This window comes from Pagrus major, chromosome 4 (assembly GCF_040436345.1).
Source record: "Pagrus major chromosome 4, Pma_NU_1.0".
Classification (NCBI taxonomy): Eukaryota; Metazoa; Chordata; class Actinopteri; order Spariformes; family Sparidae; genus Pagrus; species Pagrus major.
Genome location: NC_133218.1, coordinates 15,721,150 through 15,746,399, shown reverse-complemented (window position 1 = coordinate 15,746,399; position 25,250 = coordinate 15,721,150). Strand labels below are relative to the sequence as shown.

The window sequence follows — 25,250 nt, the reverse complement described above, 5'->3', positions numbered from 1 at the left end:
ATGGTAAACTGCTTAGTAATCACAACGTGAATGAATCTGGTGCTAATCAGCTGAGATTTGTTTTCAAACTCATTCACTGTGTTTTATTTTTATTAAATATTTTCTCCATCTGACTTTTTTTTTTTTTTTTTCTGTACTCTTACCTTTGAAGGAAAAATGGGGAGACAGGCCAGATCAACTCAATCGCAAGACCTAGTGATACGATTGTATTGTTCTGCAAAACTCTGGATTGAATTAAAAGACAATGTTTTTTGAACATTCACTGCCAGTGTGTGTTGGGTTATTTATCCTGCGACTACTGTGATAATTTGTATTGATAACCAAGGCTATTGCCGTGATTTGAAATAGTTATTTCTGCACGGTTTATGTAAAGATACATTTAGTAGTTTCTCAAAATTAAACCACCAGAAAAATAACAATTCTATAGTTTTTTTACAGTAATTAGCTGGCAGCAGCCACCAGCATAAAATGCTGGCAGTTTATGTTTCTGCCATTCTGTTTTGTCATTTCTGATAAATGTATCATATCACACATGCTTATGACTTGATCTCTCATATAAAGACATACAGGTGATGGTGGTGGAGTTACAGGCGAGAAGGCTGCTAAGACAGTGACCACAGTTCAAGACTGCGTTTCAACATTTGTCAGTGGGACACCATGTCATGTATTTAAGGAGTTCTGGGACGATTTACAGCCATGTTTGTGATGACAAAAAAAATTATATTGTTGACCAGAAGTCAGGACATATCCAGTTGTTTTTGTGGCTACCAAAACAGGTAGGCCTGTTTGTAGGGAAAATATGATATTTTCCTAACCAAGTGGTTTACTACATCATCAACCCAGCATTGTCACAACATAAAATAGAAAATTGAACTTTAAGAAATGTAAAGTTTCAATATACTGTATATGTGGCTTGCAGAAACATCCATTGCATCCACTGGGTGAATGGGTTGCTGGCAGACATAAAGCCAAACAATTGTAAATAAAAAACAGATGCACCCAACACTGAAGAGCATCTTAAACCAAGCTTAAATGTTTCTCTGCCCTGTCTGAGTGAGTGTCAAGGATGTAAATCTTGCACAGAGAATAGTGATTCCTAACTGGATTCAAACTCAAACATGACAATGATGTTTATAAACCAGGGAGCACATTAGTTTCCCCAATTTTCTTTTGTGTCTTTATATATGCTGCTCTGCATTAGCAAATTATCATCATCATACCGGGTCGTTTGCAACAGTGCCTTAAACACCTTGTTGTATGATGAATGTATCTGTATGGCTGGGTCATGATTTGTGAGACAAAACCATCATGTTGACCATCGCAGTCATTAGCCCTGCCTGAGCCTCCATCATCCTGTTGCTCAAGTATTTGACTTTGTTTTAAGGAGCAGATTTGAGGCTCTTAGCCCCCCCGCCACCCCCAATAGCCTTCCTGTGTCTTTGGTTCACTGTCGTCTAGTGTAGGGCGTGATTGAGTGTGTCATTACTGAAGCCACCCTGCATCGAGCTCAGCAGGGGCCAACCCACCTCATGCCGGCATATACCCCAGGTGGCAGTGAGGAGGAGGAGGATGGGAGGAGCTCCCTGCTCCAAGGAGATCCAGGGGACACACACATACATACAGAACCTACTTACACACCTTAACGGCCTCTCCATCTCCTGTTCTTTTTTTTCTTACAATATATCTGCAGCTACAGTAGTGGTGTCTTATCAGAAAAGGACAAGAGCGTCTATCAACAGATAAGGTCATTGCCGAGGTGAAGTAATTACAGATATCTGAGACAGAGAGGAAGCAGGCGTATAGGTCCTTTGGGAATTGGGTGACAAAGTCAGATTAGACTCTATCTTTATCTACATACTGTAGGCAGAACCAGTCCTATCCCTTGCACCAAGCTTGGGGTAAAGGAATTTGGGTCATTTTATCCATTAAACTTGATACATCTGCTATCTTATTATGCTCAGGCAATAGTTTCCTCGCCTTTTTCAGTATGGGTGCTCTAGTTCTTTTTGGTTAGTTTTACTTTTTCTTTTGCATCATGTATTGGCAAGATGTTGAAAAAAAACGTGTTGTAAAAAAGAATCTCATCGGTTTCATATTTCTTCCCTAAGGGAGACAGGTCTTTCATTTGAACTGCTAGATGACTTGGATTTAGCAGTGAATGGGGATATTGACTCAAATCACAGTCCTGCAATATCAGAGCATAATGCTGGCGTCTTTTAACCACTGTGGGTGGCACAGCTCCAGTCTGAGGGGTGCTGGTACAGTTCGATTCATTCGAAGCACTTAAGAAGCATGAGAGAAAGTGACAGATGCCCTTTCAGAAGTAGATGCCGCAGAGCTGCAGTGACAGCTGCCTGAATATACAGTCGTGCCTCCACAAAAGTCAGGGAAAGATGAGCGCGAGAAAGAACACCAACACAACGTTATTCTACTTCCACCTGAGCTGCATCTAACGGTTATTTTCATTATTGATTATTCTAGATATTATTTTTTTGATTAAGCTATAATTTCCCAGAGCCCAAGGTGACGTCTTCTAATTGTTTGTTCTTTTCAACAGTAAAAGTCAAACGATCCTAAACTCATATGCTGTTGAGTATCACATAAGACAAAGAAAAGCAGAAAATGTTCCCAGTTAAGAGGCTCAAACTAGGTCATGTTATAGGTCATTTTTGCTTGATAAATTACATATATGATGAATCAATTATCCAAATAAAAATCATCCTGAAAAAATCTACTGGCAAGATCAGCTGCAGCATGATTATGTTAAATAATACTTTTAGATATCCTCTGCGTAGATGTAGCACTCATGGGGTGCTATCTTACGCCCGGCACAGAGTGGCGCACAGTGCAGCGCAAGTGTCAATGCTTTTTTCAGACAGATGCAGTTGTTATTTTCACGCCTAGCGCCCACATTGTATAAATAGCAAATGTGCTTGCTCCCATCTGTGCGTCCCTGGATGTGTTGGTCTTAAATGAGATGTGGTCAGCGTACTGATAGCGCATTGCTATAACTGTAGACCAACACAAATCTGGTCTAAAGTGAACGGGCAGTATTTTTCCTGCTATTCAAGGGGCTTATTATTCAGATAGAAGTTGAGCATATATATAGCCGTAGCAGCAAAACTAAAAGCTGTAGTTATAAACTTGACAGGACAGAGGAAAGTCGCCAGAGGAAACAGAACTCGATTGTTTAGCTTCTGAAATAAATATCCTGGCGCACCTGGCTCTTAGAGGGAAAGAGAGATGACACTCAGATTGTTTAAGTTTATGCTACGCCCAAAAACACACCCACGACTAATTCAGAGTGTAAATACAACCCCTTTGTGCCTTACTTAGTGCCAGACTATCGACCGTTTAACTAGCAAAAGGGATTTGGACACGTCCTAAATGCACTTGCCCGCATGGACTAAACCATGCACCATATCCCTTAAATAGAGCCCCATGGAGTTTCACTGAAAAGCTTTATTCATCTCTCCCCATGTCTGCCCAGTAATTCAATAACAAGCTCTAAGAACACCATCAAGCTTGAAACACATCAAGAGTTTAAACTTCCTACTGGCTGTTGCATTTAAAGATCCAGCGCCTTCACCACAATGTGGACTTGGACTTTTGATAAACCTCCTCACATGTCCTCAGTCTCAAGAAACGTGACATAAAGCAAAGATACGTAAGTCTGATGTTAATACGTCTTTTGTTTCAACTGGTTCCATTCTACCTTAACAGGGATAATTCATGCTGTTGTGGCTGTCACATCTATCCCTCTTACCATCAATAATGGTGTTCCATAGGGGTCTGTTCTCAGGCAGATTCATCATATGTGTTTGTTCTGCTGCCCACAGATGGCTGCTGGGATTTAATGAAGTAAGGACTAGGTTTTACCAGCTGTGAACAACACCATTTATATAGTATATCTTCACATATATACAGTATACAGACTGCTTTATTGATGCTCCTGCTTTAATAGCATCAAACTTTAATTAACTTGTATGCTGATTTAAAAGCATCTGCTGGTTTGAGAGTGTTTAATTAAAATGTATGTCAACAGTGCACAGTGCTAACAATATTCTGAACTTTTTTTTCTTCATTTAGTTTTCTCTTGTTGACAAAACCATCCAATTGGCACTGGAGTGACCTTGCACCAGAAACACCCATGACCCGCTCTCAGCTCAACAGTTCAGTTGCACGTGCATGGCTGTAATGCTTATAAAGAGCTCTATACTGCATGACACTTTTGCCAGTGCTGTCAGAGAGATGTTAGCAGGGGATGTAATTATAGACAAACATTTTCCTGTGATGCCAGGCTTGTTTACTGCCTCTCATGGTCTGAACCGTAACATCCCCAACACTGTACATGAAGGTGGAAAACAGTTGTCCTTTTATTTTTATATTTTTTTGTTAATGGATGACGCTTTTTCTCCATTGAATTCCCTGAGCCCGGATATATCCGCCGTACTGCAAATGATTAAGGACTGCTAGTCATTGTAGCTATACAAACAGTAGATAGACACAGTCAGAAATATAACTAGAGAATATACATTATGTTAGCATAAGGAAAGTGCTGATAAAGCAGCTCTCTGTACAGCAGAGTAGAAATTCACATCTCAATGAGCCGGAATTTATACCCAATCTCAGTAAATGGACTGTAACTGAGAATCAGCTCAATTATTATGGTCACATTAGAATTAGTAGGGCATAATTTGTATTCACAAAGGAAAGGTTGTCTCATGGTTATTCTTGTACATTGTGTTCACAATATATCTCCACTATTTCTCTCCACATTTGTTCACAGCGTAGTATTTAAAGTGTTTTGGATTGTGTAGTACACTTGTAAGCTACTCTAAGATGGTATCATGATGAATGTCTCGGTTTAGCGGGCTCTGCTGAGAGACCATATGATGTAGCAATTTACTGCACCTGCTGAAACGGAAGTAAAGTGAAGTTTATATTTACAGCCTGCTATCACATACAGTGTCTCAATGGGCTATACAGGTTTCTGATGCAGTCTGAACTCTTTGAGACAAACAAAATTCCTCCCAAAACATTGGGATTAATGGAGAGGAAGGACATTTTGAATAATTTTAATTAATTCAAGCAACACTGTCTCCTGGAAATGATGTGCTAGTGAATTGATTTTCCTCGTGAGTTAAGGAAGATATGTGATTTTTTTGCGGGTTATGATCCTTTGCAAAGTGTTTTTGCTCTTCACAACGTTCTTAAATATAATGCAACTGAAATTGTGTTAAACAGCTTAATCTAAATAAATTTGAGGGAGGATCTGAAAGTGTTCAGATTTCATCTACACTGGATTTAGATTTGACAAGTGCCATTGAACCATAACCTCATACACCCACTTTTCTGAGCATTTTACAGCATGCATGCAGGAAACTCTTTTTAGCTCCTGCTCAAACTACAGTAACCAGTAATCTCCTACCTGCGCTTAGTGATGTGACATATCCCAGCTGGTGCTTTTAGCAGAGGATAAACAGAGAGCTTTGAAAATCCTTTTTTGTCCAACTGTGAGGCAAGTGATTCATACATTAAGGGACTTTGACTCCAGAATTCTGACTTCATCTCTCTGGCAGAGGAAAGGCACAAACATGGCAGAAAAATGCGTCAAGTTCGACGAGTGGAAAATTGGAAGTGGTCTATAGTTTGGTGTGGCCGACAGATATTGGCAGAGCCAATAATAAAGGCTGTGAGTGAGATTGTTCTTTTGAAGGGGAGCAACAAATGCTGACAGACACCTAAATACTGTGTCTCACTTTTGAAGATAAAAGCTGTTAGTTTTGGAGTTTTCTGACATGTAATCCCTAAGTTAGACGGACACCGCTTTTGATAGCATTTGTGGCTTAATATACTGTTTATTGAGTCCTTTTTAATGTATTTGCTCTTATCAGTGGCTAAAAGACAAACTTGGGAAACAGCCAGCCATTAAAGCTGAAATCCTGACTGCCCAAGATTAAATGTAGTTTATTCAATTCAGTCGGTAAATCGGTGGAAATGAGGTGGCCTGGCAGCTTATTGAAGTGGGCTGTCAACAAAATATGTGTTATGTAGTAAGATGTGGATTTATACAGTCTCCGGCATGCAGTGCTTCCACAGCTCGAGCTGGCCATAATGCAGCACTTTCCACATCTCAGGGTTTTCTCTTTGCTTTAGCCTCGTCGTTCACATGAATGATGGGCGAGCTGCTCCACACCTGCCTGGTTCTTTTACTCTATATCGAGATGTGGGTCTCTCTCACTCACATCCACATACACACTGATGCTGATAAAGGTTAAGAGGAGCAGAGTAAATGTGGAGCAGCGCTGCCCTATTTTACTGGTTATGGATGAAGTGATGGGTCTGGTTCATCTGGCTCCACTGTATCATGTATTCCCTGCAAGCCACTCTATATCCAACAAGCTTTTATTGATTAGCATTCATGCAGGAAACTCTTTTTAGCTCCTGCTCAAACTACAGTAACCAGTAATCTCCTACCTGCGCTTAGTGATGTGACATATCCCAGCTGGTGCTTTTAGCAGAGGATAAACAGAGAGCTTTGAAAATCCTTTTTTGTCCAACTGTGAGGCAAGTGATTCATACATTAAGGGACTTTGACTCCAGAATTCTGACTTCATCTCTCTGGCAGAGGAAAGGCACAAACATGGCAGAAAAATGCGTCAAGTTCGACGAGTGGAAAATTGGAAGTGGTCTATAGTTTGGTGTGGCCGACAGATATTGGCAGAGCCAATAATAAAGGCTGTGAGTGAGATTGTTCTTTTGAAGGGGAGCAACAAATGCTGACAGACACCTAAATACTGTGTCTCACTTTTGAAGATAAAAGCTGTTAGTTTTGGAGTTTTCTGACATGTAATCCCTAAGTTAGACGGACACCGCTTTTGATAGCATTTGTGGCTTAATATACTGTTTATTGAGTCCTTTTTAATGTATTTGCTCTTATCAGTGGCTAAAAGACAAACTTGGGAAACAGCCAGCCATTAAAGCTGAAATCCTGACTGCCCAAGATTAAATGTAGTTTATTCAATTCAGTCGGTAAATCGGTGGAAATGAGGTGGCCTGGCAGCTTATTGAAGTGGGCTGTCAACAAAATATGTGTTATGTAGTAAGATGTGGATTTATACAGTCTCCGGCATGCAGTGCTTCCACAGCTCGAGCTGGCCATAATGCAGCACTTTCCACATCTCAGGGTTTTCTCTTTGCTTTAGCCTCGTCGTTCACATGAATGATGGGCGAGCTGCTCCACACCTGCCTGGTTCTTTTACTCTATATCGAGATGTGGGTCTCTCTCACTCACATCCACATACACACTGATGCTGATAAAGGTTAAGAGGAGCAGAGTAAATGTGGAGCAGCGCTGCCCTATTTTACTGGTTATGGATGAAGTGATGGGTCTGGTTCATCTGGCTCCACTGTATCATGTATTCCCTGCAAGCCACTCTATATCCAACAAGCTTTTATTGATTAGCATTCCCTTTCTACTGTGCAGTAGATGCTAAGGGATTTGGCAAGGCACTAATCCCATATTGAAGTTATAATCCTTTACATTTTAGTCCTGGATGATTTGGTGACACCCTTGGGTACTGGTCATGACGACAAATGTAGTTGAGTACTACAGGTTACACAATTCTGGGGGAAGCAAACAAGGTACAAGGTACATTTTCATTTTTTAAATCACAAGGGTTTGAAAACAAAACCATATTTGAGTCCTTTGAGTCCTGCTACATCTATTTTGAAAAATAGAGTGATGAATTGAGGAGTCTCACGGCCTGGGAAGTGAAGCTGCTCCGTAGTCTGGTGGTTTGGCAGCAGATACTTCTGTACAGACTGTGGCTGGGGTAGGGGTTGTCTTTTAGTGTCCTTCGGGCTCTGTGCAGACATCTCACTCCACCTATGTTGCTCTGTAGATGGGTACCAGTGATGTTCTGGGCAGTTTTAATCACCTGCTGTAGAGCCTTCCTGTCCTGGGCCATGCACGAACCATGCCAGTTTGTGATGTTTCCAGTCGGGAAACACTCCTGAAGTAGATAATTTGTCAGAAAGGGAAAGAGCAACAGGTGTATCTGTTTACAGACAGACTGTCACTCACAACACATCAAATACAGCAGCCTGGTCAGTGGCCCGACACTTCTAAGTTTGACGATGTAGGTACTTCCAAGAAAAAAAGTCATTATATGTGAACTCAGCAAGCTTTATATTGAAAGTCTAACTGGACTTTGCATATTTCGTGTTTGCTAACTTGACGGCAGAGCCCCTCATGTGCATAACTGATGGTAGAGGGGTATGTAGAGCATCACAGTTTGAAGCTATATGATAAGTTCAGTGTGAGAGCGTGGTGTAAATAAAACCACTGGATATTTTAACAAGACATCAGGACATTTTCCGGCCATGTTTTTGGCCAAGACATGATGATCTTTCCTTGACTTTAACCAAGTGATTTTGGTGTCTAAAACTGACCCAACCACAAGCACAGCGTTGCCATAACATGAAACTGAAAATAAGTATCAACATATCCGTGGTTAGCTGAAACATACATTTACAACATTTTATCTGGAGGTTAAGAGAGCAGCCAATAAACTTTGCTTTTAACGAAGATGTCATTCAATAAAAGGCCTCGTTCCATCATGTCGCAATCTGATTTCATCATTGGCGCACAACAGTAAGTCACAGTGGAGTTGCTTACCAGGCTGGTACTCCCTGCTCTATATCTATATTTAATTATTTATTTCCATTATCTAGAAGAGTGCCAAAAATAACTATTCTTATTTCGTAGATGTATTTATGATGATTGATCGCTGTCAGCACTAACTTCAGTGACAAATACATTGTGTTTCAAAGCTTGTGTAAACAGCAAACTGTTAGGCTAGTATGAATGAGACAAAATGTCAATTTATCTGTATGACTGCATGGCTAGATGCCATATGTTATGAGAAAAATGGATGATTTTTTAATGATGAATGCAAAATGTCTTCCACACATTCATTGCATTCATTCACATTCCCTTCTTGTCAACTGTAGCCATTCCTCATTCAACCCTGCACCGTGGCAGCTGAAGAGCACTGTTATCAGTACAGCTACTGTATAGTATGTTGAATGGTGTAGGTCCTCTATAATTAGCTGTTGATGGCTGCATCCTGTGGTGTCAAACCATGCAAACATGCCTGTGAGCGCATCGCTATTCTAATTGCCATCGCGGCTCTCCAATGTTCCCAGTATGAAACTCCCACTCTTTACTGCCACTGAGCTGCTGAAGAGAGGGGAAGATGAGGGAAGAAAAGACAGAAAGGTTGCGGGGGGACAAAATAGAGTATAATCACATGACCTCTACATTCTCTACCCGGTGACAGCCCACCCAGCAGGTGGGAACTCAGATAGCTACAGCATGAGCAGCATAGAAGGACTGCAGCACTAACACGCCATTTTATGTTTTCATCCATCCACGTCTGTTCTGTTTTGTAATTACAGTGAAGACAAAACCCCTCCTGGAAAATATATCTAAATCGGCATTAACAAGTAAAAAATCCGTACTCATAACATCATATTTGTTTTAGATAAACAAACTACTATTAAAAAAGTATAAATCAAAGGAAGAAAGGTGTGAAAGAACATGTGTGCATACAAATGACAGAGCTATAATTAGTAATGCGTGGCATTGTTTTTCTCTACTTTGTACTTATTTATTGGACACACAAAAGTGACCCTGACTGTGACTCAAACATTTATTAAGATGACAAATTCTGCTGCTGTTTGATTCTGTCACTGGAAGAAAATAGCTTTTTTATGGCGTTAAAGGAAACCACGTGGGTGATTTTCTGAATGTTTATCGTTTCATATTTAAATCTTCCAAATTGCACGTCATTTAGAAGTCATAGCTCTCTCGGTTTGACAGCAGTAACTTGATATATTTGTCACAAACAAATGCTGTAGTTGCGGGTGGAGGCTGATGATCTTCACAGTGAACGTCTCATTTGATCACAATTGTGCACGAAAACCAACATACAGATTGTACACATTTAAAAATAAGTTAAAGTGCATTAAATACTTTTTTTTGGTCAAATTGCTGTAGTAACTTACAGTTACAGGTCCCAATGGAGCCCATATTCATGCCACCTGTCAAGTCTAATGTAATATTAACAGTTACTGTAGTCATGAGTTAATCCCTTATCTCTTGAGAAAAATATTTTACCTCCACTTTGTTCTTGGCAGGCAGCTTGTGTGCATGCACTGTGGCTTTATAGGGGAGTTGGTGAGAGCCGTGTGTGCAAAACCAAAAGCTGACGAAATCTTTGAAAGCTGTAAAGCTTTGGGGATTAGCAGCACTAGCTATCTTTTCACATTACAGGGCGTCATTTCACTCAGTGTTAATAACAAAAATACTGCTTAATGGAGCTGTAGGAGTATAAGCTGAAAGTGTGCATGTGATTTGTATGTGCAGGAGATTGGTATGGTCATATATCAAGACCACTCAGCTGCCCATCTGCTGACGATTTTGGCTCACATTCTGTCTTCTACTCTGTTTTGGAAACAACTTCTGCCACAAATAAGACAACATTTTACTCTGCACGATGATCTATTTCCTCTTCACACTAATGACTCCTTAACATTATAGAGAAGCGAGGTCCTACCCCTTCCAGTGTGCCCCATGGGACCTTCAGAAAGTTAAGTAGCAGTAGTTAATGACGAGGGACAAATATTTTTTTTAATCCCGTTTGGATCGTGCCATGAATTACACATATGATGTTTGTCTATTTAAATGAAGTTACAGTTTGTTGCAAAGTTAGTGTGAACTACATTGTCTCGCCCAATATATGTCACCACCATGGCCGTCATCTTGGCAAAGCAAAGGGACTTGAAAAGGTAAAAAAAAAATAATTTGGTGATATTGTCAGCTGCAGTATTGTGTAGTTTCGTTAATGGGTTTTGGTGAGCGTTAAGCAAGACAACATCACTTATGCTACTGTTGGTTGTGTATTCTTTCTCTTTACATATTTTCAAAGTCTCATACTTCAACTGTTTAATGAAGAACTGACTTTCTCGAGTTGAAAATTGTCCTTGTACATTCACAGATATCAAATGTGTAATTTATGGCACGATTGAAACGGGATCAAACGTGCCATGAAATCATTATTTGTCTCATGCCATTCGGTACCATAAACATTTTTTCGAAGATTGTGTCCCACTCTATGGGGTGTTCCTTCTCCTCTCTATGAAGTACAGTAAAGCCGACCATAATGCTGCAATTCCTCTGTCAGAGATCAAAACCTGTAATGCCTTGTCAACAGTGTTGTAAAAAGTGACCAAAAATCATATTTGAAAAGATATTGTGTTTAAATTTTACTTTGGTAAAAAAATAATGTTCTGGCAATAAATCTACTTAGGAATCAAAAGTACAAGTAAAATGAAATCATACATATATTTACATGTAACTATATACATGGGATCAACCGATCATCGGCTTTAACATTCAGCATTTTTCTCACTATCACAATCAGTGTTTATATATTTATTCAAGTGGCGATAAAAGAAATTGTACTAAAAATGTGTTACTTTGGCTCTGATGGAACATGCATTCTGCAAAGTAACTGGTAACTTAAGTTACTAAATTAATGTAGTGGAGTACAAGTACAATATTTGTTTCCGAAATGTCGTGGAGTGGAAGTATAAAGTAGCAGAAAATAGAAAATGGAATAGATGTACTTAGTTACGTTCCATCACTGCCTTTCAATGAAGCTGAAATAGAGAACAAGAGAAATGAGCATGCTACTCTGAGTGTGTCTCTCTGCATGGGCTCATAGTATGAGGAGGAGAAAACCTGACAAATTGTTCTCTGACATTCTCACAGAGGCCCGTCGGAGCTCGCTGGTGTCGTTAAGCCCACCTTAGTGCAGGAAAAATTGGTGCTGAATGATGCTGAGGATGTTTGCCTTGATAATGCCAGAGCCTGTTTGTGTCTGTGTCAGGAGTCGGGCGGTTAATCCAGCCTACATCCCAGGTCCAGATATCAATACTGTGTTAGAGAGCTGTGGTGTGAGACTGGCTGTCATGCTTGAGGAGAGCAGCCTCTGCTCAACGCTTCTCATGAAGGGAGCGGGAAAAGAGGGAGGGTGGAAGAGAGGGAGGGAGGGAGGGAGTGGACATGCACATGGTCTGCTGGATTTACTCTGGTATTCGGCTGTATTGGATCAGTGTTCCTGCCAGGCCTGGACAAAAAGAGAAATGTGTTTGTGTGTGTCATTATCATAACCAAACATTCTCTTCTGATTTGTTGTTGGCAGGATTTATGAGCGGGTGATAGACCCCCCTCAGATGGAGCTCACCCCAGGCAGTGGAGTGTGGCTCGGCCAGCACAGCCACAAACACGGCCTGTTCAAGGTAAGACTCCACACACACACACACAAACACACACACACACTGCCTTCACATTCCTGAATGTATTTCGCATTCAGGAGCAACTGCTGTAATTGGCCAGATTTTCAGTAGGCTGTGTGGGGGACGAGAGTCAAGTAGAAGATACAAGAGGAGCACAGATGAGCAGCAAAAAAGCTCAGCATGTGCTTTGAAACGCTTTTTCCCCAAGTCCATTACAATGTTGTTGATTTTTAATCACTGCTCATTTTCTTAGGCGCCTGCATGTGGTCACAGCAGGTAGAGGATATGACAGAGCGTCGCCAAGACATGCACACGCTCTTGATATTCCCTCTTCTCCTGCCCACCCGCCATTCAATCAATGGGCCCTTTATTTTTCTTCTATGCAACATATTGATTGCCAGAAGTCTCTACTGTTGTGTAAATTATTTCTCTCACCCTTACTTTCACACTACCGCTGCTGCACACCAGCCAACTGTTCTTCCTCCCTCTACCTCCTCCTCCCCCTCCTCCTCCTCCTCCTCCTCCTCCTTCATCTCCACTTGGATCATGACTTCAAGAAGCTCCTTCTTCTGCAGGAAAGCTCTGGTCTTGAAAGACGTAGCTCCATCATCCAGTTCCCTACCCGCAGTCAGCTCAGTGAGTCTGTCTACCCTCCATGTGCAGGGAGCACTCAAAAGTGTTTGTCAGCAGCAGAGACAGATGGTGTGGAAGCGCACAGGCCCGTGTGAAGTGACAGAGGGAATGAGGAGGTTCTCCTCTTAGGATTACAGCAGGACGAGTTGGCATGTCGGCTGACAGGTGCACTTGTAACACCTTGAATCAAGGACCTGTTGCTTGGTGTTATCAGTGGGGCATTTTAGAACAAGAATAACATAATTATCTCCATTTACTCATGCATATTTATCAGCTGATTGTATTAGTTTTCACACAATTAATAGCTTTGCATTTTGATCCAAGTCTCGCTACAGAATGAGAATAAAGGCACAGCAGCTGAATAAACAGCAATGCACAGCAACAGATATAAACCACTATCCGTGTAAGTCTCTGTTCACTGTGCAGGTGCCCCATTGTTTAGTTTATGTCCCTTAATTTAATGTATATCAAAAAAATTCCAAGGATGGAGACCATCTGTGCTTGCCTACCTAGATCTGAAATAAAAAGAATTAGGTCTAGGACTTAGTAGAATATCTTACAAATAATGACAATTCGTCAAAAACTGACGCTTTGGTATTGTAGGACGGGTCGGCTGCCATCCCAAAGCGTCATTATTTGACGAGACTCAAAATCAACTTTTCTTACAAATACACCTTAAGCCGAAAACATGATCTTCTCCTAAACCTAATCAAGTGTTTCTGGTGTGGAAACCTAACCCAACCAGTACAGTGTTGTTATTTAAACATAAAAAAATCAACTTAAAGAAATGTAAAGTTGCAACATAACCGTAGTTTGCAGAAACTTACGTTGCCAACATTCATTCTGGTGATTCGGTAGACACAACACGCGTACAAATAGAGAAACAGACTGAGAGAAAAACATATTGTCCATCTTTACATCGCTACTTCTTTGCTTTTCCATTCACACTTTCTCAACTGCTCCCTACTATAACCTGCTAAAGACAAGAGGATAAACAGACCCTATGTCTCCTCATGACTAAAGCAGAGAAGGTTGAAGAGCTTATTGGGAAACAGGAGAAAAGAAAAGAAGCAAGAGGCAAAAGAAAACGGAAAAATGGGCAAGAGCTATCGAAGTAACACTGCAGATGGAGATAGGAGGTAAAATAAAGCAGCAGCTGTAATCTAGCCCATTCAGGACTCAGGAGTGGGATAATGATAAGACGAGCTAACTAGGCCTTTAAATAAAACATATTGAGCCCTCGCAGTGGCTTGAGACGCTCCTCGTCCTCGTGCCGCCTCCTCTCAGGAGCCTCTCCATCTGAAGGAGCAACTGTTATAAATTATCTTTATCTAGAATCCATTGTGCCAAGGATGCTGACTCCTCAGGGACACCGTTGGCTCGTTTGGAACTGGGGCTTTTGTGAAACGCTCTGTGTTTCATGCACCGCAGACGGTAATGAATCTACCGCCGACAATGATGGAAAGCCTGAACACGTTACATAAGGCAGAATGATGAAGGAAATGCCAACCTGGATGTGAGAGATTCAGAGCTTAGGTCTAACACTCAGTCTGTCTTATGCCTCTTCTGTTTCCTGGTTGTTTAAATTAGTTTGTTTATGCCTCGTTCATGTCTTTCTTCTTTTATTTCAATTGTGTATCATCCACAGCATAATTTTCTCCTCCTTCTCACTCTGTTCAACTCTATATTAGTTTTAATACAGTACAGCCTGGAGTGAATTTACCCTAATTTCAGAATCAGCATCATTCATCATCATTCAAAAGTAAAACTGCTTAATTTCAAGGTCATATCGTTGTTATGTTGCCTATTATGCCGATATGTACCTAGTTGTTGTGTGCATTCTGGAGCTCATATGCAAAATGTCAACTGTCATTGACTCTCATCTGAAATTTAAAAACAAGGTGCAAAAAATGTGCTCATGGCTAGAAGAACAAACAATGTTCTCTTTGTCTTCTTTTCTGTAGTGTGACTAACCAATCACAGCTTTTTTGTCACCCTTCTACAATCCGTCACCAACACAGAGGATTGAAAACATTGTACATTGAGTGGAATTAGTGTCTTAAACGATAAATTCACCCAAAAATGACAATTCAGTGATTATCTTCTCACCCTCATGCAGATGGAAAGTCGGATGAGGTTTCGTGGTGGCAGCATAATCCTAAACAACTGTAGCAGATGGGGACTTGTTTTAAAATGTACAAACTCTGCTGCAGAAAATGGCTTTATACAGTTCCTCGGGTGTAATCCAAGTTTCTAGAAGCCCCGAGGTTACAAATTTATTTAAAAAGAAGCGATTCACTCCCTTTATTTAGCGAAAACATTCACTGTAGCTGCTAAGCTAAAAGCATTAGCACGCACCCCGTCTGAAGTGGGTACACAAGCTCGACTACACGTCAAGGGTGTAAATAAATCAAGGGCTTCTGGAGATTTTGATCAGGCCAGACAAGCCAGAGCCATTTTATATTTTTTTGGGTTGTTTTTTTTATCAACGGGTCCCCATCTATTTCAATTTTTTAGGAGAATGCAACACTATTTTACTGTGAAGCTCCGAAAATGTTTTGTTCAAAACCGACTTTCCATCAGCATGAGCGAGAGTAGATAAAGACTGATCTTTCATTTTTGGGTGAACTTTTCCTTTAATTATTATTTGAGAAGATCATCATCGTCATCATTGTCATCTCTCTTTCTCTCTCTCTATTCACCCGTCTTTTGTCTCTCCCCTCTCACACTTATAAAATAGTTTTGTTGATGCTGCTTTAGTTCTGAGAGATGAACAGCAAGTGAGTTTTTTGTTGTCAGATCCAGCTAGAAAAGGAAAGGTCATGTTGTGCATGATCAATTTGAGAAAGAAAAAAAGAAAAGAAAGAATAACAGGATAAATCTTCACCCAGGATAATAAACCTCTGTCAATGTTGCCTGAGGGTGAAGTGTTGTCCAAACATGCCCGGCCTATTATTGCTATAATAAATTAGCTAACTGGAAATTATGACTGCAAAAGGGAACAGACAAGCTAAGTGAAGGTAATTTTATCAGCAATAACGGTGAGTGAACTTGTGGTTGTTTGGGGACACAAAGAGACAAATGGTGCATAAACAACAAGCACACACACACAAGCACAGACACACACATACACCTACTCTACCTGTGAGGATCCTCAATGGATATATTCATTCCCTTTGCACAGCGTGAGCCTTAACTGAACCTTCAAATAGCTTCAAGTCATATTACTTTGAGGATTTTTTTTTCTTTTTCTTTTTTTAACCCTTACAAATACAAATGCATGAAAACACACCACGCCATCTGCAAGAATTTCTTCAGTGACATATTTTTTCATTACGTTGTCTCTATTCTCCAGCACAGTGGCTTTGAAACAATGATGTTTGAGTGTTGTCTTCCAGCCTTACGTTAAATATGTTCACATCCAGACTGTAGTCTGTATGTATAGGCTCCCAATAGAATGCTATGTATATGTCTGAAAGAAATCACGTGATCACCTGGACTTAGGTCATGTGACTGACTTGGCAGTCAAAAAACAATTAATTGTTCGGCCATTAAAAACTCCCTTGTTGCCTTTTCTGTGTCTTATCTGTATTAAATCAGACACAGCGTGGGTGTAAACACGCTAGGGCTTGATTAATTAACTTTTTGGCCAATTAGGCAGAAGAACTTGACACATACCCCACTGAGTTTATCACCTTATAAAATTGTTCTGGTAAAAGTCATATAAACAATTGCCTATTGAAACAATAAATCTCGGAGACAAGGAACAACATTTATTTAAAGTCATTCTTCATTATTTCTCATGCAAGGCGCTGCTGCACAGAGACAAAATAATAGCAAGTGTCAAGGCTCTAACTGTATACTGTATATGTCTTGAAATGCAGCTGTGTAATTGGACTTGTCTATTATTTTTTAGACATATCAGCCATAGGCTTTGGCAGAGGGATGAAACAAATATGTGCACATTTCTGCGTGTGTGGGAGAGAGAGAGAGAGATTTCATGACTTCAGTTTGAATTACCTACTGATCATTGACATTGATGTGTGGTCAGGACCCCTATATTACACCACCGGGACAGACATCTGTGATCTACACCTTCATTCTCATTCTGAGTGACACTGACAATCTCTCCTTCAGCTTCCACTGCTCACACAGCCTCTCTCTCTCACTTTGTGTGTGTGTGTGAGTGTGTGTGTGTGTGTGTGGGTATGCATGTGTGAGTGCGTTTGTTCTCAATCTGTGCTGCAAGCCTGTTCGCCTCAAGGTTCCCTCTCTCCGTGTCTCCGTGTGAAATGGAGGCTAGTGTTGCTTGCATCGAGGCTGGCCAAATGCACTGTAAATGGATTTCACATACACATAAAGCAGAGACGAGTTGATGCCAACTGTGCTGGAGGTGGTGAATTCTAATGTCCTTCCAGCATGTTTTCAGTAGGCACTTTAAAGGAACGGTGAAATTATATTACCCCCGTGTGTGCGTGGGCACCCCAGTGTTTTAGAAGTTTGGTTTTCCATTAGAGAGGGCTGCTTCTTTTCAGAGATTGTTCTCTGTGGTCATCATGAAGCTTCTATTTACCAGCCCTGCACCCCTGGAGATAGCCTGTCACTCAGAGTGATTGAGGGACAGTCTGTTAAAGGAGAGAGCCCCATCCGCTTTAGGCCATTTACTTCTGCCTATGACTGAAGTACATTTGCATTAGGTCAGTTACAAATGAATGCTTTATACACAGAATGGTAATAGGTTTATTTTTAAAAACATTTTTTTGGGGTTGTTTACCATTTCTAAAATATCAGCACTTTCAAACTTTCAAAGATTTTGCTCTACTGTTCAAGAGAGAAGCCTGACATTGATCTAATTTAAGAGGCTGATTTATCATCAATTGCTGTTGTTAATCAGCTAATTTTGAGTTTTCTAGAATTCAAGATTTCCATGGAATTAGGCCAAATTTAGAGTTTGATGCAGATTAAAGGATGTCTGTCTGTATATTACTGTGTTTAGTTCAACGCAGATCTGAGTCCAGCTGATATAAAAATGCTCAACTCTGCCACAGACAAACATATTTCAACACTTACTTTTAGTGGTATGTAGCCAATAGACAGGCAGAGGGTTTTGGATTAGGTTTTGCGGTATTCATCTTTGAGATACAATAAAATGGAGGAAATTCAATTTTGTTTCTGCTGTTCACACCATAAAAATCTTCAAAAAACTCAACAACAACGACTTTTTTCCAGAAATGTCGTCTGGATGCTCCATCGATCACATTGTCAACAGTTTGGAAGTACGTTCTGTCAATTTCGGCAACAATTTTGATCTTAAAATAAAACAATAGTCTCCTCCTTTAATATTTTTATCTACAAAAGTGTGGATGGTAGTGGCACCATGTCAATTGGTCTTCCATTTTAGTCCTGACCTTGGATTGCCATACAACTTAATTGATGGACTTAGATTTATATAGCACATTTCTTGTCTACTGACCACTCAAAGTGCTTTACAACACTTGTCACATTAACCCATTCACACACACTCATACATTGATGGCTGGGGCTGTCATGCAAGGTGCTGACCTGCTCATCAGGAGTCATACGGTGCCTCCTATCCTCAGCGCCCCATGACACACTGCTCAAAAAAAGTAAGGCAACATTTTCTTCACAGTATAACCCCAAGTCAGTTAAACTTCAGGGATATCAATCTGTCCATTAAGGAAGCACAAGTGATTGTGAAGTAATTTCACCTGCTTTGGTGCAAATGAAAGTGACAAAAGGTGCAGTGGAGAGGCAAAACCAAGACAACCCCCAAAGGGGAATGGTTTTGCATGTGGTGGCCACAGACAGTTGTTCTCTCCTTATCCTTCCTGACTGATTCTTCTCTGCTAATATGCTAACCTAAGATGGTGCACATTGCAAACATTATACCTGCTAAACATCCATATGCTAGCATTGTTTTTGTGAGCATATTAGCATACTGATGTTAACATTTATCACAAAGCACAAGTGCAACATCAAACACAGCATGGTGGTAGGTCTCGGGGGCGGGGAGGCTGTGGGGGATTCTCCAAGTGCAACTGCTATTTTGGTTCATACGGTCATACGGTGCCTCCTATCCTCAGCGCCCCATGACACACTGCTCAAAAAAAGTAAGGCAACATTTTCTTCACAGTATAACCCCAAGTCAGTTTAACTTCAGGGATATCAATCTGTCCATTAAGGAAGCACAAGTGATTGTGAAGGAATTTCACCTGCTTTGGTGCAAATGAAAGTGACAAAAGGTGCAGTGGAGAGGCAAAACCAAGACAACCCCCAAAGGGGAATGGTTTTGCATGTGGTGGCCACAGACAGTTGTTCTCTCCTTATCCTTCCTGACTGATTCTTCTCTGCTAATATGCTAACCTAAGATGGTGCACATTGCAAACATTATACCTGCTAAACATCCATATGCTAGCATCGTTTTTGTGAGCATATTAGCATACTGATGTTAACATTTATCACAAAGCACAAGTGCAACATCAAACACAGCATGGTGGTAGGTCTCAGGGGCGGGGAGGCTGTGGGGGATTCTCCAAGTGCAACTGCTATTTTGGTTCATGTATCTGCAGCGAGGCGAAGTACAAAAGGCTGGGTGAGGTTGAATATAGATTTGAGGGTGTGGCGAATTATAAATATGAAGACACTGTCACATCACTGATTACATTGTTTTCAAACAAATGATGAAATTGCTTCTCCAGGAAATCATGTTTTTGACTGGAAGGTGCAGAGCAGCCTGATGTGATCACACAGCACTACAAGTCTACATGGTTTAGTGAAGCAGTTTATGATCACATTAATCCAACAGTATATAGTATATATATTGCAAATGGTTGCATCATCTCTTCAGATTTGTCACAGTAGCATTTGCACCGTAATGCATTTCAAGAATAAATACCAACCACTATTTTTTTTTATTATGTCCCAGTAGGAATAGAAGCTGTGATGCACAGGATTAATGAGCCCGGCTTATGTCTCCTGCATAAGCAGACAAAAAAAACGAGTTATTGTCAACCCGTCTGATGTTTGTAGAGTTTGCCTGAGCACCTCATGATCTGCAGAGTAAATTTGAACAAGGAAAATATTAAATTGTCAAAGTGGTGCTTGCATCATCTTTTGCATTGCCATGAAAATGAGGCCCTAACTCTTTGTTGGTCATGTTTTTTGACATTATATGTAAAGAGATTTTCTATGATTTTGCCAATGCTTATTTGTCATTGTCTCTTTCTGTCCTTTCCCTGCACCCCTCCCTTTGTGTTACAGGGCGTTATCCAGGATGTGAAGTTTATTTTCGCTCCCAATGGCTACATTACACAGTGTCCTAACCTTAACCGCAGTAAGTATCATGATGATCATACATAGTGCCCTTACCATGCTCTGAGAGAATAGAAGGAAGAAAAGAGAGTACAGTCCATTACTGTCATTATAAAATTGGGCTGAAGTGAGCTGTGCATCAGCTGATGGTGACCTCTCCTCACTGATCATGAAGAAACCCTCCCTCCCTCGTTTGTTTCTTCCTCTATTCCAGTAATCTTCATTTTGCTATAATTCAGATTCAGCGCAGCCTCCTCTCTCCCTGCCTTGTTTCTCCATCTGTTTACTGTCAAACAGATTAAGATACGAGGCCACCGCTGTGACACTGTCTCTGCTACTGATCAATATGGCATGTAATCACACCTTGTTGCTTTATTATTGATACTAACACGAGCCACGAGCCTAAGACAAAGAGCAAACAGATGTGTGAGGCTACCCTTTTGTTTGTAGCTGGCCGCCGTGTGCCCTGTCCAAATAATCAGGCTAATGAATTTCTTCTTTTTTTTGGCTCTTCTGATCTCTTATCTAAACACTTCCCTCTTGTGCTTTTTCTTCCTTTCTCCCCTGTTTCGGTGCTTACTTTTCCTCCATTGAGCCTGTCCAACCTGCAGCGATTTCCTGAGCCTGGTGCAAGGCATCATGGACCTTCAGGAGCTACTGGCCAAGATGACCCTGAAGGCAAGAACAAGTGACACCCTTTAACACAGAATACTACAACCAGAATGTATCATATCCTGCAAAACAAGATTCATAAGTGTCATAAATGTTTAGGAGATTTCACGAATAAAAGAAAAACACTGATTATGCAACCACAAAAGAGTGTTACATAAAAGTATCCAGTCAAAAGATCCACTAATACCTTTCCCAGTCGTAGCCTGACAAGGAAATAAATAAATAAATGAAAATGAATAAATAACTTCCTTCTCCACTACAGCCGGAGACAGCAGAATCCTTTGATTTCGTTGCTGCCTTCGTTGAAGCTTATTGTTCCATCTCCTCTGAAGTCAGTATCTAATTTTTGTTTAATTTCAACAAGACGGTGCCCAAAAAAGATACAAGTTATTGTTGGGAAACAAGAAACAAAATGAACACGCACCTTAATCTGTCTTTAGGAAATACGATTGGTCTGTCAGTTATTATTGTGAGCGCGGACTGAAGTGGTTTTAGAAGATTTTAATGTGCATGCAAGTGGAAACAGCAAACGGACAATTACCTTGTCCCAGAAGGTTCCATATTATTTTGTTCACGTTTTTTTAAATTTGCTCAAGATTAGAGTAATGAAACCCTTGAACATTTTTAACTTCGAACAGTTGCATTATAACAATAGAGGGAAATGTGAATGCAGGATCCCCAATTTAGGAAATCCTTCAATTTTGAGGTTAAGTAGGCCAAAAGCTAATTTCCTATCCTAGGATTAGATAGGATATTTTCCTTAATGCAGTTAGGAAATATGTTATTGCAACAACAAAAAGCCAAAATGTCATCCAAAACTGATATAAGATAGATTTCAGACTTTACTTAACATTTCTGTAGGACTGTGTATAGAGTTTCTGTAATGAGATTTATGAGAGCTACATATATATTACACACACACACAAGCACACACACACACACACACACACACACACACACACGCACACACACGCACACACACACACACACACAAATACATTGAGGGTTCAGAGAGGTCATTGCAACAACAGGAAACTAACAGGCGGTTTGCATTCTGCCCTGGAGCCATGGGGGGAAGCTTAAACCATTTATAAGACTAAACATCTGCATAACTATGTGTGTAGGTGTGTGTGATTGACTGTGTGTGTGTGAATGTGATTGAGTGTGTGCTTCTGTGTGCATGAGTGAGCGCTATCAGATGGGAGTGAATGACGCAAGGACATCTCAGCGGGCAGACGAGCTATAGAATAATTTCCAGAGTAAATAAGGGTGAAATGAAGAACATTACCCTACCGCTGTGTCAACGCCTCCTCTTTCACATGAACACACCTCGACCTATTGCCACCTGACCTCATTGCTCAGTCGCAGCGGGGAGGATGCAGTCAGCTCCAGCGCTAAATTTCTTCGGTAGAGAAAAGAGGAATTCATCGTGAAGTGAATAATTGCTGGGAGCTGAATTTGTGATGTGAAAGCGAGGTGAGGTGACAGTACACTCTGCTGTGAATGAGATTGACATGGCAGCATTTGTAATACCTGTATATATATGGGAGAAGAACCACGAGTACGTTATCCCAACATACTTAAGTGCTGTAAGTACAACATGGAGTTTCCATACAAAAGCAAATCCGATATTATTTTTTCCTGTTTAAAAGAGCAGTTCAAAAAAAAAAGTTTAGTAATTTTAGTTTTAGTTTTAAGTTATCTACTGCCCAGATTTCTGTCTAAAACAGAGGTGACAATGTACGAAATTTGGCTTTGTTAAATTACATTTCAAAACCATTTTCTTCTAGAGCTGGTGTCACGATGGCTGGAGGCATTATGTACTACTTCTGAGAAGAAAAAGACCAAATTAAAACTATTGATGGCAAGATCTCAAACTCTAAAGATAAAACTCTCATTGTCTGCATGGCTTGAATATGCTGTATAGAAGTGTTTATTATGGCTTAACTGACCTGTTAACACCTACTTTCCTCCCTGTCCAGTGTAATTCATCTTAAAATGACTGAATTTTAAGTTTTGAAATAAACTCCTCCTTTATGCAGGGAGCTGCTAGATATTGTAGGGCATTATCTCAAAACTGACTTTCCATGAAAGCTGTTTTTTAGTAAATGGAAAACTGAGCAAAATTGTCTTTACAAGAAAGCAGACTTTAAGTAAGGCATTGATGTACACTTTGCTTTGGATAGTTATCTGAATAAATGATTCATAACTTGTTAGATATTCTCCTCCATCGTTGCTGCATTGGACTCCCTTGTGTGTAAGCCATGAAAGCAGTTTGAGTCTATCCACTGTCTTAAGTAATAACAGAGGAATTGAGGTCCTTGTGTCAGCTGTGTAAATGTTTGTTATAACGGCAGGAAAGCATATTTTTTTCCACCAAGTTGCCCCCAGTGTAGCTCCTTATGCACTTACAGTAACTATTCTAGGGGCCTAATTTCTGTGCTTAGATATGCATTTAGATGATTTATGAAAAACAGAAGATTATTTGGATCGTTTTAGCCGGCTCATGCTGTTTGCCCTGATATACATCTTTCTAGGTGTTATCCCAATCCCTAAAACAAAGGTGGTAAAATTGGATTTTAAGGTTCTATATTAAGGGGTTAAGGCATTTCTACAAAGCAGCTGTAATATATTAATATATACACTATAGCTAACATCAGAAGGTAAAAAACACTGAACTATAAATTAAAACCTACAAGATGGATGTCAGTGCCAGCACTGCCAAACCCTGTGTGTAAAAATATTAAAAATATTGAAAAATACCAGAATTCCCTTTAATTCAGTTAAATGTTATATTGACATGCAACTATTTTGCAAATTAAATAACTGTGTATATTAATGCACAATATCAGTTAATTGTCAAAATCCCATATTTTAATGCCGATTTTTTTCCTTCATGAAATCTATACAATATGTAGGCTGACTTCGGAAGGCTCAAATGGAAATTCCCTATTTGCTGTTAACCAAAATATATCATTGCTATTTTGCACTGATCTATTGAGCCTTCAAACTTACCATCAGGTTTTGGAGTCTCTGTGCTTTTCATTTGTCACAGCAAAGATATGATAATTACTTCCCATCTGGGTCCCAGATCTGGATTACAAACAAAATCTAATTAATTGCTTGTTGGCCCAAGACTGATTAGACCTCAGAATTTCATGGAAATTCAGTCATACATGTTTGACGCATCCCTCAGACGTGCATGAACACAAAAAGGATTAGAGATAATAAATGCGCCCTCTCCTTCGCCCTCCTTCGTTTGGACTCTGTCTGTAGTTGCTATCTTATTATTTCGCGCATGCCTATCTGCCTCATGTATCAACCATAGGAGATACATGCCTATTAGCCTCTGACTCCTTTGTGCCGTATCTCAGTGCCATTTGATGCTCAGGTTGTACAGGAAAGGTATTCCTCGGTGGTGCCTCAAGGCAGCTTCCCAGCCTTTGAAATTGCATTTCAAACATTTTGTTTAGGGCTTTGACAGGACACATCTTTATCACTCACAGCTCACACAGCTCTCCTGCAGCCAGCTGGGACTCCTCTAAATGAAGCAAAAAAAGCCTCAGTGACATCTAGCATTTTTCTTTTTTCCTGAGAAGCCTCTATCATTTCACAGTGAGTTCTCTCTCTCTCTGACACATGGCCTGGGCAGGTCTCAGAGCAGCAGAGGGGGCGGACGCAGAGCGGCAGAGCAGCCTTGAGTGTCTTAAGTGGATCTACAATTTCTCTGTTGACCTATGGCAGTTAGATCAATTGCACCTTTTTGAATCCTCCCACCTTTCAAGCAGTACTCTGATTGTTTATAAGATGTGTGGATCAGACACTGTTTTATAGATGTGAATTTATAACACGTAAATAGTGTAACCAGCCAGCTCCTACTCAAGGCCGTAAGTGAGCTGTGATGGATACAGCATGTGTATAGCCCACATGCATGTAGATTATAGATAAATGTATTTATTATTCAGTCACTTGAAACTGTATGTGCTTATTTTGAGTGATATCATGGAAACAAACTAATCAATCACATGTAGTGACAGTTGACGCTCAGAAGATTAAGAAAAAATCACCAGTTTCAATTGGATCAACAGATTACTAAATTATTTTCTTTACTAAAATATCAACATAAACCCTTTCTGCACTTCACTGGACAACTCGTTACTCCCAACAAAGTCCTATGATTGATGTCAGAACATTACAAAAGGATTCATTGAAAGCAGCAAAATATAACTTCCTGGAGAGATGCT

The 25,250-nt window shown here is 40.3% G+C and overlaps 1 protein-coding gene across 1 annotated transcript in view; it reads left to right on the top strand.

The window, feature by feature from the left end:
• LOC140994255 (protein kinase C-binding protein NELL1-like) overlaps positions 1 to 25,250 on the top strand; it is a 255,459-nt gene that overhangs the window by 61,875 nt on the left and 168,334 nt on the right. The window contains exons 5-7 of the mRNA XM_073463824.1: positions 12,276 to 12,372; positions 20,284 to 20,356; positions 20,930 to 21,012. Coding sequence (XP_073319925.1) covers positions 12,276 to 12,372; positions 20,284 to 20,356; positions 20,930 to 21,012 — 253 coding nt within the window. The remainder of the gene's footprint in view (positions 1 to 12,275; positions 12,373 to 20,283; positions 20,357 to 20,929; positions 21,013 to 25,250) is intronic.